Here is a 16,326-nt window from a genome sequence, read left to right on the forward strand (position 1 = left end):
ATATAACATACATTCTTAAACAGTACATTTACTTTTGAAAAATCTGTTTGCAGGTGTAAAACGACAAGATTGCCTTTTTTGGTTGTGCTGGGTGTCAGAGCATGAGAGGGCTTCTCTGCTTGTGGCTCACAGACTTCTCTTGTTGCTATGTGTGGGCTCTCTAGTTGTGGCGCGAGGGTTTAGTTGCTCTTTGGCATGTGGGATCTTGGTTCCCCAACCAGGGATTGAACCCTGGTTTGATCCTGTGTCCCCTGCATTGGAAGGTGGATTCTTAACCACTGGACCACTAGGGAAGTCCTAACATTGTCATTACATGAAGGCTTCAGAGAGAGCATAATGAAGTTCTTTGGATCATAGTTGCTTCAGCTTCCATGAGAGTTTACAAAAAGATACTCCACATGAGTATCTTGCTTTGGTCAGTCTCCAAAGTAAAGGTTTCCAATCTCCTTCCTGGAGGCTAAAGGTCTTTCTACCCTTACCCATATTAAAGAAAAAGAATGAGATTTCTGGCACACTATATTTTTATGGCCATCCTGTCCATCCCCTCCCCCACACAAGTGCCTGCAGTCCAGAATACTGTTCTAACTTCTCTAGAGAAATCTCCTAACTTTAACTGATGTGGAGGAGGGCCAGATAAGCAATTGTGGGGAGTTGGAAAAAGGATATCTTGTTTGAAAGTTCCGGATAGTTTCATCAGGTTCTCACTAGTTTAGCCATTGTCCTTGACCCCCAAGTTGCTGATCTGCTCACTAACAATTGAGGTTAACTAGATTGGTTCTCATCTTTCTCCACTGCTGGCTTGATTTGCCTTTCTTAAGTCTGCCAGTCCATTCGTGTTTTTTCAGCTTTTAAAATTTTGTTCTGCTTGTTTCTTGTCCTGTTCTTGTGGTTTAATATCTCATCCATATGTTTCTCGACATTTTGTACTATTTGCATCTTGTCCTGTTTTCTCCTTCCTTGTAGGTTTTCTTTTCCCTGTGGTATATTTTAGTGGTTATTTGAATAATTCATTTGACAAATTAACCTATTTAGCCACTTTCCTTAGTAATAGATTTCTTTTGAAGAAATTTTCAGATATTGGTCCTTTGGGTTCTCAACATTCAGTGCTACCTTGCTCTTTCACTAAAAGTTACACAGCTACCTATTTTCAGAAAGCAACATTTATACCATCATTCACTTATTTAGATTACTTGCTGAGATAGCCTCTCAAAGTAAAATTGTAACAGTCTGTTTCCTACATTTTCTTCTCTTGTCAGAAGAGAATGATTAAAGTTTGTTCATTTTTTTCCTTGATAAACACACTTCAACATTGGTAGAAGGGCAGATGAATGGTACATTTTGAGATCTGCTGCTGCTGCTGCTAAGTCACTTCAGTCATGTCCAACTCTGTGTGACCCCATAGATGGAAGCCCACCAGGCTCCCCCTTCCCTGGGATTCTCCAGGCAAGAACACTGGAGTGGGTTGCCATTTCCTTCTCCAGTTCGAGATCTAAAGCTGTGCAAATATATGATTGGCTCATAAGTACATGTGCTTATAACAACATAGCCAGTCATGTTTTTTACTCTATAAAATTCTTTTTAAAATTCTTTTGAATTTTCCCCCAGAAAAAGCATATCTTAATAAATTTTTACTGTAATATATATGTATATTTTACCATAATAAAAATTGATATTAAAAATGATCATAACAAAATTTATCATTTTAACCATTTTTAAATATGCAGTTTTAGTGGCATTAATTACTTTCGTATTGTGCGGCCATCACCATTATCTTCAAAACTTTTTCATCACTCTAGAAAGGAACTGTAACTAGTGAGTAATAACTCCCAATTCCTCTCTCTGTGTCAGCTCCCGGTAAGTTCTAATCTCCTCACTTTATGAATTTGCCTATTCTGATTCTTACAAGTGGAATCATACAGTATTTGTTCTTTTTTAATATTTTAAAAACATATACTCCAGGTATATACATATCTTGGCATATAATTGCTGGATCATATTTTGAAATTTCCCTTATACTTTCTTTGATCTATTGGTTGTTGCTGCTGCTGCTGCTATGCTAAGTCACTTCAGTCGTGTCCAACTCTGTGTGACCCCAGAGACGGCAGCCCACCAGGCTCCCCTGTCCCTGAGATTCTCCAAGCAAGAACACTGGAGTGGGTTGCCATTTCCTTCTCCAATGCACGAGAGCAAAAAGTGAAAGTGAAGTCGCTCAGTCATCCGACTCTTAGCGACCCCATGGACTGCAGCCTACCAGGCTCCTCTGTCCATGGGATTTTCCAGGCAACAGTACTGAAGTGGCTTGCCATTGCCTTCTCCGCTATTGGTTGTTAAAGAATGTTAATTGCCACATTTAATATGCCGCAAGTGAAGTTTCCACTTCTTTTGTTACTGATTTCTTCATTCCATCGTGGTCAGAGAAGATACTTAGTGTGATTTTAGTCTTTTTAAAAATAGAATAAACAGTCACATTTTACAAAATTATTTAACTTTTGGCTATGGTGGATCTTTGTTGTTGCACTAGCTTTTTCTGTAGTTGCAGTGAGTGAGGGCTACTGTCTAGTTGCAGTGTGCAGGCTTCTCTTTGTGGTGGCTTATATTGTAAAGCACAGGCTCTAAGGCGCATGTTGTGCCTCCTGAGCTCTAGAGCACAGGTTCAATAGTGGTGCATGGGTGTAGTTGCTCTGCAGCATATGGGATCTTCCCAGATCAGGGACTGAACCTGTATCTCCTGAATTGGCAGCAGATTCTTCACACTAAGCCACCATGGAGGCCCTGCATGCAGTCTAAAAATTTACTAAAAATTGTTCTATGGCCTAACATATGGTCTGGACAACATGCCTTGTGCACTTGAGAAACATTTTACTGTTGTTGGGTGGTGAGTTTTACATGTCTATTAGGTCTAGTTTGTTTATAGTGTTGAAGTCTTCTGCTTCCTCATTGATCTTCTGTCTAAAGGTTTTATCCATTTTTCGAGTGGAATATTGAAGTTTCTAACAATTCTTATAGAGCTATCTACTTTACTCTGATTCTGTCAATGTTTGCTTCATATATTTGGGGGCATTTGTCATTTTGTGCATAAATTTTATCTTGATGAATTTTTATCAATATGTAATATGCATTTTGGTTTCTTAAAACAATTTTTGGCTTACAGTCTTATTTTGCTTAATACTAGTATACCCACCTCAATTCTCCTTTGCTTACTATTTACATAGAATATCTTTTTCTGTCCTTTCACTTTCAACATATCTGTGTCTTTGGAGCTAAAGTGAGTCTTAGCATATAGCATATAGTCCTTAGCCTATAGTTGGATCATTTGATTTTATCCATTTTGCTGATATTTGCCTTCTGTTTGGAGAGTTTATTTAATTCATTTACATCTAAAGTAATTAGTATAAGGAAGAACTACCACTTGTTGTCTTTATGTATTATATATTTTTTGTTTCTCCTTACTATCTTCTATGTTGATTTTTTGGTGGTAAACCATTATGATTCCCTTCTCATTTCCCTTTTGCATATAGTTGTTAAATATTTTCTTTGTGGTTACTATGGTGATTATAGTCAACATTATATAGTCTAATTTGAATTATCAGTTTGAATTCAACAACAAACAAAATTTCTAGTCCTATAAAGCTCTATTCTCCCTTTATTGATGTCACAAATTATATCTTCATATATTGTGTGCCTGATAATATGTTTATAATTATTTTGTTGCACTGCTCTTTTAAGTCATGTAACCGTTAGTCGCTCAGTTGTGTCTGACTCTTTGGAACCCCATGGACTGTAACCTGCCAGGCTCCTCTGTCCATGGGATTCTCCAAGCAAGAATACTGGAGTGGGTTTCCATTTCCTTCTCCAGGGGATCGTCCCAACCCAGGGATCAAACCTGGGTCTCCTTTTAAGTCATGTAGGAGATAAAACAGAGTTACCAAACAAAATTACAACAATAATAGCTATTATATTTTCCCATGTATTTACCTTTAGTAGAGGGCTTTATCACAAACTAGATGTAAATTCAAGTTACTGCCTACAGTCCTTTTATTTCTGCCTAAAGTACTCCCTTTAGCCTTTCTTGTAGGACAGGTCTAGTTGTAATGAATTGTCTTAGGTTTTGTTTATCTGGGGGTGTCTTTATTTCTACTTTTTGAAGGTCAGTTTTTCTAGATAGAGTATTTTTTGTTCACAGTATTTTTCTCTCAGCAAGTTAAATATCTCCTGACCTCTGATTTCTGATGAGATTTGTCTGTTAAATTTATTGAGGATATTTTGATCATGAGTTGCTTCTCCTTTGCTGCTTTCAGGATTGTCTCTGTCCTAGTCTTTTGCCAGTTTGATTATAATATGTCTTGGTGTGGGCCTCAGAGTTTATTCTGCTTGGAGTTCATTGAGATTCTGGGATTTGGAGATTCATGTCTGTCATCAAATTTAGGCTGTATTTGACCATTCTTTCTTCAAATATTCTTTCTGATCCTTTCTTTTGGGACATTCATAATGAACGTTGGTCTTTTGGATGGTCCCATTAGTTTTGTAGACTGTGTTCAAGTCATTCTTTATTTTTGCTCCACAGGCATGATCATTGTAATTATCCTAGATTTAAGTTAGTTGATTTATTTTTTCTGACTGCTCACACTGGCTGTTGAACTCCTCTAGCACTTTTTTAAGGTGTCAGTTACTTGTAATTTCCATCCTTAGAATTTGTTTGGTTCCTTTTATGATTTCTGTGTCTTTATTGCTAATCTCATTTTGTTCATATATCCCTTTTCAAATTTCCTTTTTTCTTGGTCTGTGTTTTCCTTTAGCTCTTTGAGCATGTCTAAGACAGTTATTTAAAGTCTTTGTCTATTAGTTCTGATATCTCTGCTTCTGCAGTGATCGATTCTGTTTAATTTGTTCCTTTGGATGGCCATGCATTCCCATGTCTTTGAATGTATTCTGATTATTTTTGTTGAAAATTGGACATTTAAATATTCTAATGTGATTCTGGAAATCAGATTTGCCCTCCTTCCCTAGGGTTTTCTTTATTTTAATTATTGGACTATAGTAGTCCATTTGGAGAAGGAAATGGCAACCCACTCCAGTATTCTTGCCTGGAGAGTACCAGGGACGGGAGCCTGGTGGGCTGCCCTCTATGGGGTCACACTGAGTTGGACACGACTGACGTGACTTAGCAGCAGCAGCAACAGCAGTCCATTTGCTTAATGATATTCTCAAAATTATTTTTTGCAAACAATATACTCCTTGTGTGTGATCACTGAAATCTGTTTCTTAACCTTTTTTTAAGATAGTGTTTTGATAGGTTTTCTTAAAAGTCAGGAGCTAAAACACACCTCTCCCTGTTTTTGTAGGTTGTCACTTTTCTAATATACACCCTCAACAATAAACCAGGCTTGCACTAAGCTTAACAATTAGCCTGAGTTAAAAACTTAGGGTCTTTGGAGTCTTTTTAAAGCATGTTTCTTATTCTGGATGTGTGTAGCTTTCTAAATTTCCCTATATATACTTCTGAATATCCTAAGTGCCCAAGTAACTCCCCACCCTCAGCTTTTTCTCCCAGTCCTTGGATGGTCTATTGTATCATAGATCTTAGATGTATCTTAGTTGTAATCTTTTGACCCAGGCACTTTGTGGATTGTTGGCTTGCCTTATACTGTTTTAGGGCAATGCTTTCTGCTTTTCTGGCCTGAGTTTCAAGTTAGGCAAAACAGAAATGAGTGCTTTGCTTCAGTTTTCAAGAACCCCCCTGAGAGGCTAGAGTATAGACGTAAATAGTACTTTGTGAATAAGGTCTGCTTTGCACCATCCAGTCTATCCAAAATGAAATCAATCCTGAATGTTCATTGAAAGGACTAATGCTGAAGCTGAAACTCCAATTCTCTGGGCCACCTGATGCGAAGAACTGACTCATTTGAAAAGACCCTGATGCTGGGAAAGATTGAAGGCAGGAGCACAAGGGGACAACAGAGGATGAGATGGTTGGATGGCATCACCGACTCGATGGACATGAGTCTGAGTAAACTCCGGGAGTTGGTGATGGACAGGGAGGCCTGACGTGCTGCAGTCCATGGGGTCGCGGGGAGTCGGACACGACTCAGTGACTAAACTGAACTAACTGCACCATCCAGAGACAGAGAGTGAAGTTTCACACTGAGAACAAAGCTTTTTTTTTTTTCAAGACAGCTGCCACATTAAGGAAGAGTGAGGGAAGGGCAAATAAAAATGCCACAAAGGGTCCATCGGAGGCCGGTGCCGCGCTGGGCCAGTGCGGGTCCAAAATTTTCCCGCGCCCTGGCTTAGGTAGTGTAGAAGAGGAGCGCGTTCGGGTGTCTGCCGAGCCTATCGGCCGAGGTCGTTCTCACCTCATCCTTATAACTACCTCCCTTACCACATGTCGAAGGGTGGAGAGGGACTACGTGGCGGCCCTGCACTTCCCCGGCTTCCGCATCTGGTATAGCCCACCTCGGGTGGGAAGCCGAGGCTGTGGGGCGGGCTCCCCACCTGTACGGACGGTGGTGGCCCGAGAGGGTCATTTTTAGCGAGGGAAACGGCATTCCAAGTTTGCTCTTGTAACTGCAAGTTTACGGAGCTCGAATACAGAGGTTCGACAAGATCAAAGCTGCAAGAGAATGAACAGGGAAGTACAGAGAGTTGGAAGGATCTTGGATTTGACTGACGATGCTTGGCGAGAAGACAAGCTGCCTCATGAGGATGTTGCAATACCACTGAATGAGCTTCCTGAACCTGAACGGGACAAAGGAGGCACCACGGAATCTGTTAAAGAACAAGGGATGAAGTGGACCGACTTGGCCTTCCAGTACCTCCATGAGAATATTCCTCCCATAGGAAACTGACACCTGGCTCCTTGTTCATCGACAGATTAAAAAAAAAAAAAAAAGATACAAAGTATTTTCTGTCTCCTAATTTAAATCTTTTAGTGATAGATCAACACTCAAAAATGTACAACTAATTTTGTGGCAGCAAAATGCAATGTGAAAATGCTCAGCCAGGTTGAGAAGCTGATTGCTGTTTCTTAGGGATGCAGGACATCTGGCCCTTTGAACCTAAAGTTCTTCATTAACTAGCTTGTGTTTGAACATGATTCATTAAACATTTGCCTTAAAAAAAAATGCCACAAAGCTTTTCAACCATTTGTTTTTGTTAAAATTTTTTCTAGTATTTTTTGAGATATAATTGAGTACTATGTAAATTATAGCTTAATAGTTTTACTTTCATATTTTCAAATGATTGCCAGCATTTTTGGGTAATATCAATAATCTCATATTTGTACAAAAAGAAAATAATTCTTTCCTTGTAATGAGAAATTAGAAATTATTCTCTTAACAACTTTAAAGGATACTATACAACAGTGTTAACTATAGTCATCAAATTGCATACCATTGTGGTCAATACTTGTTATGACTTCCATTTTCTCGAATTTGCTTAGACTTTTATGGCCTGACATATGGTCTATCTTAGAGAATATTTCTGTGTGCTTGAGAATATGCTATTTTGGATAGAATATTCTGTATACATATGTTTGGTTCATTTAGTCTCTGTTTTTCAAGTTCACTCATTTGTCTTTGATTCTTTGGATGATCAATTATTGAGTCAGATATTAAAATTTCCGATTATTATTGTATTGCTATTTACTTCTCCTTTTAACTTTTAGTTTTTATTTTATATATTTAGTGCTCAGATGTAGGGTGCATAAATATTTAGAACTCATATCTTGATGGACTGACCTCTTTATTATAATTACCTTGTCATTTTTACCATTTTTAGTTTAAAATATATTTGGTCCGAAATAAGTATGGCAGCTACTATTTTCTTTTTGCTTATTATTTACTTGAGATATCCTTTTCTATCCCATCATGCTCAATCCATGTGTATCTTGTAGGCAGCACATCAATGGATCTTTTTGTTTATCATTTTAGCCATTCACTGTCTTTTGACTAAAGAAGTAATATGTTTTTGTTTAAAGTAATTTTTGATAGGTGGTTATTACAATGGCCTTTTCATTGGTTTTGTTATGGCAGTCTGGCTGTTTTGTAGATACTTTGTTTCTTGCTTCTTATCCTGTTTTTCTTTTTTTCTTGTTTGTTTTCTTTTGGTATCAGATGTTTTGATTTATCTTGTTTGTGTGTGTGTGTGTATGTGTGCGCATGTGTAATCACTACAGGTTTTCCCCCTTATAATCACCATGAAGCCTACATAAAAATCTTAAAATTGTAACACTCGGTTTTAAACTGGAACCAACTTTGATAGGATTTCTACAATTTACACTTTGACTTCTCCCCCTCGCATTTTTGGTTACTGATGTTATAGTTTATATATATTTTAATATTGTGCATCCAACAACAGGTTATTGTAGTTATGTTTATTTTTTAACTTTTAATCCAAAGTTGTAAGTGAATTACATGCTGCCATACCATATTACAGAATCTAACTACCATCACAAGTGAATTTTAAACTACCTTGTTTCGTGTCCTTTTAGTTCCATTCAAAGAACTCTCTTTTCAGTTCAGTTCAGTTGAGTTCAGTCGCTCAGTCGTGTCTGACTCTTTGCGACCCCATGAATCACAGCACACCAGGCCTCCCTGTCCATCACCAACTCCCGGAGTTCACTCAAACTTATGTCCATTGAGTCGGTGATGCCATCCAGCCATCTCATTCTCTGTCGTCCCCGTCTCCTCCCACCCCCAATCCCTCCCAGCATCAGACTCTTTTCCAGTGAGTCAACTCGTCGCATGAACTCTCTTTAGCTTTTCTTAAAAGGCAGATTAATGCCAATGAACTCCTTAAATTTTTGGTTGTTTGGGAAAATTATCTCTCCTTTATATCTGAAGGACAGCTTTTCCAGTTATAGAATTCCTGGTCGACAGGTTTTTCACTTGATATTTTAAATATATTATCCCATTCTTTCCTGGCTTGAAAATGTTTCTGTGAGAAATCTACTATTATGTGGTTCCCTTGTGTATAACTTTTCTCTCTGTCTCTTTATCTACTTCCAAAATTCTTTGATTTGAAATTTTAAATATAACTTGAAAAATAAGTTATTATTAAAATGTCTGTGTTGTTGTCTTTTGGGCCTCATGGATCTGAATAGATATGAATCTCATTTCTCTCCCAAGGTTATGAAGTTTTCAGTCATTATTGCTTTAAATATACTTTGCCCCTTTCTCTTTCCTTCTGGAATTCCTATAATACAGATGTTGTTTCCTTTGATTGTGTACATAAGTCCCACCGCCTTTTTCTCTTTTTCCTTTCCGTTCCTCTGATTAGATAATTTTAAGTGTCTTACAGGTCATTTATTCTTCTGCATGGTTGGGTTTGCTTTTGAAGCTATTCTTCATTGTATTTTTTCAGGTCTAGGATTTCTGGGGGTTTCTTTGCTTTGTTAGGGCAGGTGGGTATTGCTATCAGGGTCTATTTTGTGGTGAAGCTACAGCCTGAGATCTAAGGTTGGGGGACTACCATAGACTGAGAACAGTTGGAAAGGACTGCTGGCTTAGTTCTCTGCCTGTGTGAGGCTGTACAGGTTCTCTGGTTGGGGTTACTAGATGGTCAGAACTGGGTACTATCCTCAGCAGTTATCTTGCCTGACCTGGCAGGGCTATAGAAAATTTGCCAGGTACTTCATGGCTTATTGTTTGGGGACCTGAATCAAACAAGACTGTACACTGAATTCCCTGGCCAGGTGGAGCCACTCCTTTTGTTTTACAGAAGGGAAGCCACAGGCTGGTTCTGGGCTCAAGTGCCACTCTAAGCAGAGCTGTTGGATAAGATATGCAACTTCCTATCAAAGTGCCCTGATAGGTTTCCTGGTAGGGTGGGCTGAGTAGAATAATCAGATCCAAGGTTGGCAAGGATCTTTGCAATCCTGACTCAGGCCAACCCATGCACCAAGTTTCCTGGCTAAATGGGGCCACTGGACTTACAGATGATCACCTGTGTTTGCAGTCTATTGGTGTTGCTGGGTTACAGTTTTCTACGTGTTCCAGCCAGGATTTCTGGTTTGGAAGGGCTGGAAGTGAGAGACTGAATTAGCTGCTTTGTGTGGGCAGAGAGAGGGAACCAGTTCAGTCTGGAAAAGCTCTGTTTGAGGTCTTGACTCAAGCTAACCCTCACCCCAAATTCCCTGGCTGAGTGGTGTGCTCTGTGGATGATCAGCTTTGCCTAATGTACTCTCTTGTTCAGTGTCATTGGGGTACACAGTTTATCAGGTTTTCCAACCATGCTTTCCCTGTGAGGTGAGGACACAGTAGAATCCCAAGAAGCAGCCAATAGTCCTGGGGGAGCTGGATGTCTACCCTGGGCTCTTTTTTTTCCCACTGGAGGAAATGGAGGCTCAGGGGAGCCCTCTTGGGTGTTGCTGCCCTTGCCTGGGAGACAGGCAGCGTGCTAGGCATGAAGCTGCTCCCTTCCTCTTCTTATGCAGTGTCTCAGTCTCTGTGGTGCAGGGGAGCGCCTCAGCCTCACCTCTGCCTTTGAGGATTTTCTCAGCAGTGTCTTGTTTACGAACAGTTGTTGGTTCAACTTGTGAAGGGGAATGAAGTCAGGAACAACGCCTGGCATCATCTATGTTGCTGTCTTGGTCACTTCCTACCATTTAAAATTTGTTTTGACTCAGCGTTTGGTTGGCTGCTATTAACTTTTTGACTTTTCCAGAGTTCTGGAAAAGTTGGTTGTGAACGTTGGGGTTTTTTCAGTGTTTCTCTGGAACATCAAGATCTTTTTTCTCAAGAGAGTGTTGTTTTTAAACCTCCCTTTAGCATTGTGGTGGGACAGTTATTAGCTGAGAAGAAACAACGCCCTGAGTCTTTTGTATAACTCAAGAGTTTAAAAAGTAGTGTTTTCCTTTGTTTTCAAGAACAAGGCTAGTCTATGTTCTATTAGAAGTCTTCCTGTTTCAGACACTGCAAGGCACTTCATGTCTCTTAATACTCACAAAAACCTGAGATCAGTGTCTTTATTTTTACAAAAGAAGTAGATCCGGAGAGGAAAATAGCTTATCTAAAGTGGAGATAGGTGAATAAGCTAATGTTAAAACACAGAAATGTCTGAATTTTCAGAACTGTTTTTAAAAACATACCTCCAAACTATCTCAGATTATGATGGGGAAGGTGAGGGATGGAGATTTGTTGTTTAAAAAGTTCTCATTGTGACTGTAATGTATAGTTAGTTTTAAGAACCACTGCATTTAACATACGGAGAAGACAACGGCACCCCACTCCAGTACTCTTGCCTGGAAAATCCCATGGACGGAGGAGCCTGGTAGGCTGCAGTCCATGGGGTCGCTAAGAGTCGGACATGACTGAGCGACTTCACTTTCACTTTTCACTTTCATGCGTTGGAGAAGGAAATGGCAACCCACTCCAGTGTTCTTGCCTAGAGAATCCCAGGGACAGGGGAACCTGGTGGGCTGCTGTCTATGGGATCACACAGAGTTGGACATGGCTGAAGTGACTTAGCAGCAGCAGCAGCACTTAACATCTTGGTCCTACAGGAACAGCAGAATGGAGGTGAAATTCAAGGCAGGTCACTTTGTTCTAAATTAGGCCGCTAACCAAAATGTCCACATACTGCGAAGGGAGTAAGTAGAGTGACCAACTTGTCTTGGTTTGCTAGGGATTCCACAATTTTAGTACTGAAAGTCCTGCATGTTGGGAAATCTGTTAGTCCCAGAGAACCAAGATGGCTAGTCATCCCTACCAGTCATATATTTACAAAATTTAATTATCTGTAATAGCCTTTTTTTTGGCTGTGCTGTGCAGCATAAGGGATCTTAGTTCCCCAAACAGGGATCGAACCCATGCATGTCTTGAGAGCATGGAGTCTTTTTTTTTTTTAAATTTTGGCCGCACCGTCTTTGTTACTGAGTGGGCTTTTCTCTAGTTGTGACAAGCAGTGGCTACTCACTAGTTGTGTGGTGCTCAGGCTTCTCATTGTGGTGGCGTCTCTGCTGTAGAGCATGGGCTCTAGGGCATGTGGGCTCAGAAATTGAAGCTTGCAGGCTCTAGAGCACAGATTCAATACTTGTGGCACATGAGCTTTGTAGCTCTGTGGCATATGGGATCTTCCCAGTTCATGGATGGAACTTTTGTCTTCTGCATTGGCAGGCAGATTCTTTACCACTGAGCCACCAGGGAAGCCCGGGAGTGTGGAGTCTTAACCACTGGACCACCAGGAAGTCCCTGTAGTAGCCTTTTTATAATTTAAAAGTCCTAGGGTTCCTGAAAACTAGAGCACAATCGGGAGGTGGTATTTCTATCTATTCCTGTATAGCTTTGCTCTAAGAAATCCAAATATATCTAGAAACATTCTTTGCTTTTCAATGAATAAGCTATCAGTAGTTCTCACATTCTTACTTCACAGAACCTTTAGTTTTGGAGAAATTTTAAAAGGGTGCCCTATCCTTTATCTCCATACCTCCTGTCAAGTGATGGGTGCCACTTTTTAACCACTGAGGTCCTAATAACAAAATTAAAAAAAACGTGTAAATTATTTTTATTGCATCCTTAAATAATTACTAATTGAGGTTGTATTCATCTGCTGGTCACTATGTAACTTACCAAATCTTGGAATCAGATTGAACACTATCAACTCATACCCATACAGAATTTCACATAGTATTTGCTTTTTATCATGGCAACCTCTGAAAACCCAGCTTCAAAAATACATATCTTCTAAAGTTATGTCACATAATCTAATGTTGAAACTGAACAACCTTTGGGTGTAGTGCCAGTGGTTCTGACAAGCTGTCAAATACTGCTATTTTCCTTGAAAACTTAAAATGTCCCACAGTGCATCTGAGTTCACAGTGCTGCCATAGGGGATCTATGATCAGTTCGGGAACTGTGGTTCCATAGACATTTAATTCTGTCATGCAACCGCTGCATGAAAATATTCAAATGAATAGACAACCTTAATGTTCTTTTGACATTTTGTAAGAAGCCTATAAAATCTCTCTGGACTAATTCCCTGAAACTTATTCAGGTTTAAAGGTATCATCAACATAAATGTTTTGTTTATGACTCTCTTACAGAATCTGCTTGTGACATTTCTGGTTAGCAGGTCATACTGAAATATCCCGGGCAGTGATCCTAAAGCACTGTCTTTAAAAAATAATTAATTTTAATTGGAGGATAATTACTTTACCATATCGTGGTGGTTTTTTGCCATACATCAACATGAATCAGCCATAAGTGCACGTGTCCCCTATCCTGAACCCCCCTCCCCACCCCATCCCTCTGGGTTGTCCCAGAGCACCAGCATTGAGTGCCCTGCTTCATGCATCGAGCTTGCCCTGGTCATCTATTTTACATACGGTAATATACATATTTCAATTAAAGCACTATTCTTGATGGAAACTTGTTAGGGTTAGGGGAAAAGAGTAAGAAACCACTGGTCTGGTGGACTGTTAAAAATATCTCTGAATATCACTATCAGTTTTCTTCCATTAACATCCACTGATGACTTCTGAAACTGTCATAGGAAGGGCAATTAATATGGTCTTCAGTCCATTCTCAACACTACCAGAGATAGTTCATTATTCTAGATAGTTGTCTGACTTACAAGGTATTTTTAAAAAATTGATGCATAATCAATGTACAATAAAATACACAGATCTTTGGCTTTCTCTTTGAATGTATTCCTACCTAACTTCTTTCATTTAATGATGTTTTCAGGTATACTTATTGTATACAATAGTTTATTTCTAATGTTGAGTAGTTTTCCATTGATGAATCTACAACTCTATCCATTTTGGTTACAGTTTGGGGCTATAATTAATAAGGCTCCTAACAACACTCTTATATAAGCTTTTCTTATGAACATATTTTTATTTTCTTAGGTAAATACACCTAAGAGTGACACTGTTGAGTTGGATGGTTAGTAAATGTTTAATAAATTGATGAACAGTTTTCCAGTGCAGTTTTTCCATTTTACACTTTCATCTGCAACCTAGGAGTGTTCCAGTGGCTTCACATTCTTGGCAGCATTTGTTGATATTAGTCTTTTTCAGTCACTCTAGTGGATGTGAACTGGTGTATCATTGTAGTTTTAATTTATACTTCCCAGCAGACCTAAGATGTAGAATACTTTTTAAAAAAATATTTATTTTAAAATGAAACAAAGATGAATATCTTTAATGATAAAAGGTACAATTCACAAAGATGATATACATCATAAATCATGAGACACCTAACAACAAAGGAACAAAGATATATAAAGCAAAAATCAGAATAATCTTAAGGGAAAAGAAAAAATATATATAATCTAATCACAGTGAGACATATTAACATTTCTCTGAGACTATTTTATCAAGTGCAGAAAAAATAAGAATAGGAGCATCTTGAATGATGTCATTAATAATTTAAATATATTTCTATTTATATTCATTTATATTAATCTTATATCCTACACAAATATATTTAAAATTTTGTATCTCATATGTTGTTATCAGATGTCCATAGGACATTTAGAAAAACTGGCAAAAAGATAAATATTACTAAATTTCTAAAAGGAGCTGTTTTTTATGATTCGGTTATACATATACATACATATTACTTTTGAAATTATTTTCCATTATAGGTTATTATAAGATATTGACTATAGTTCCCTGTGCTATACAGTAAACCTTTGTTGCTTATCTATTTTTAATTAGAAATGTAGCATTCTATTCATACTAAGTCAAACAAATGGAATCAAAATGTCATAAATTTTTTAGTTAGGCAAAAATTAGTAAGTTTTCTAAAATATATATACTATACGTATTATATATATATATATATATATACACACACACACAAAAGTTTCTCTACTACAATTAATAAAGGTTTGAGAAAGAATATAAAAAAAAAGAGAGTAACTGGAAAACTAAACGAAAGGGGAGCACTGAATATGAAATAGAAAAAGTGAAACAAACTAGATAAAAGTAAAAGATCTTCATACAGTCCAGTTGTGTTTTTAAACATGGCTGCTCATTAGAAACATATCTGGAGCTCTGGTGAAAAAATAATACCTGAATATTTGTATTTTTCAAAAATTCCAAGTTAATTCTGGATTTTAAAAAGTGATTAGAGATTTTCTATTAAACAGTTGCTTTGGTGATATAGAATTCTATTATTCTTCTATTGACCAATCACGATACAATGGTATTAACAGTTACATAATCACTACAGTCAAAGATGTTTATCAGTTTTCACAATCAGTAGCCAGAAAAAAATAAAAGATAATTACAACTGCAAGTCATAATAGGAATACGATTAACCTAACAATATAAAACAAAGATCATGGCATCTGGTCCCATCACTTCATGGGAAATAGATGGAAAAACAGTGGAAACAGTGTCAGACTTTATTTTTTGGGGCTCCAAAATCACTGCAGATGCTGATTGCAGCCATGAAATTAAAAGACGCTTGCTCCTTGGAAGGAAAGTTATGACCAACCTTGATAGTATATTAAAAAGCAGAGACATTACTTTGCCAACCAAGGTCCGTCTAGTCAAGGCAATGGTTTTTCCCGTGGTCATGTATGGATGTGAGAGTTGGACTGTGAAGAAAGCTGATCGCCGAAGAATCGATGCTTTTGAACTGTGGTGTTGGAGAAGACTCTTGAGAGTCCCTTATACTGCAAGGAGATCCAACCAGTCCATTCTAAAGGAGATCAATCCTGGATGTTCATTGGAAGGACTGATGCTAAAGCTGAAACTGCAATACTTTGGCCACCTCATGCGACGAGTTGACTCACTGGAAAAGACTCTGATGCTGGGAAAGGTTGGGGGCGGGAGGAGAAGGGGACGACCGAGAATGAGACGGCTGGATGGCATCACCGACTCTGTGGACATGAGTTGGAGTGTACTCCGGGAGTTGGTGATGGACAGGGAGGCCTGGTGTGCTGTGATTCATGGGGTCGCGGAGAGTTGGACACGACTGAGCGACTGAACTGAACTGACTGATAAGATAATAAAATTTGGGGGGGGGGGGTCAAGCAGAGTGATGTGGTAAATGGAAGTGCATACATGCACATATTTTCATCTACCTAGTCAGTCTATGTCTTTTGGTTGGTGCATTTAATCCATTTACATTTAAGGTAATTATCAGTATGTATGACCCTATTACTGTTTTCTTAATTGTTTTGGGTTTATTTTCTGTAGGTAGGTCTTTTCCTTCTCTTGTTCCTGCCTAGAGAAGTTCCTTTAACATTTGTTGTTGGTGTTCCTTTAGCCTTTGTTGGTTTGGTGGTTGAATTTGCTTAACTATTGCCTGTCTGGAAAGCTTTTTATTTCTCCATGAAATCTGAAGGAGTGTCCTGCTGGGTAGAGTATTCTTT

At 38.5% G+C, this 16,326-nt stretch overlaps 1 protein-coding gene and 1 pseudogene across 1 annotated transcript in view; one reads left to right on the forward strand and one right to left on the reverse strand.

Moving 5' to 3' along the window:
* Positions 1-20: 20 nt before the first annotated feature.
* Positions 21-13,269, forward strand: LOC148776174 (anaphase-promoting complex subunit 13 pseudogene; annotated as a pseudogene).
* A 682-nt stretch (positions 13,270-13,951) lies between these two features.
* Positions 13,952-16,326, reverse strand: part of GCFC2 (GC-rich sequence DNA-binding factor 2) — a 73,620-nt gene continuing 71,245 nt past the window's right edge. The window contains exon 17 of the mRNA XM_055401060.2: positions 13,952-14,078. Within this exon, the coding sequence (XP_055257035.2) occupies positions 14,045-14,078 (34 nt within the window). The 3' untranslated portion in view covers positions 13,952-14,044. The remainder of the gene's footprint in view (positions 14,079-16,326) is intronic.

Source organism: Moschus berezovskii, chromosome 11 (assembly GCF_049115385.1).
Source record: "Moschus berezovskii isolate FMDL1 chromosome 11, NW_MosBer_1.0, whole genome shotgun sequence".
NCBI classification, from domain to species: Eukaryota; Metazoa; Chordata; class Mammalia; order Artiodactyla; family Moschidae; genus Moschus; species Moschus berezovskii.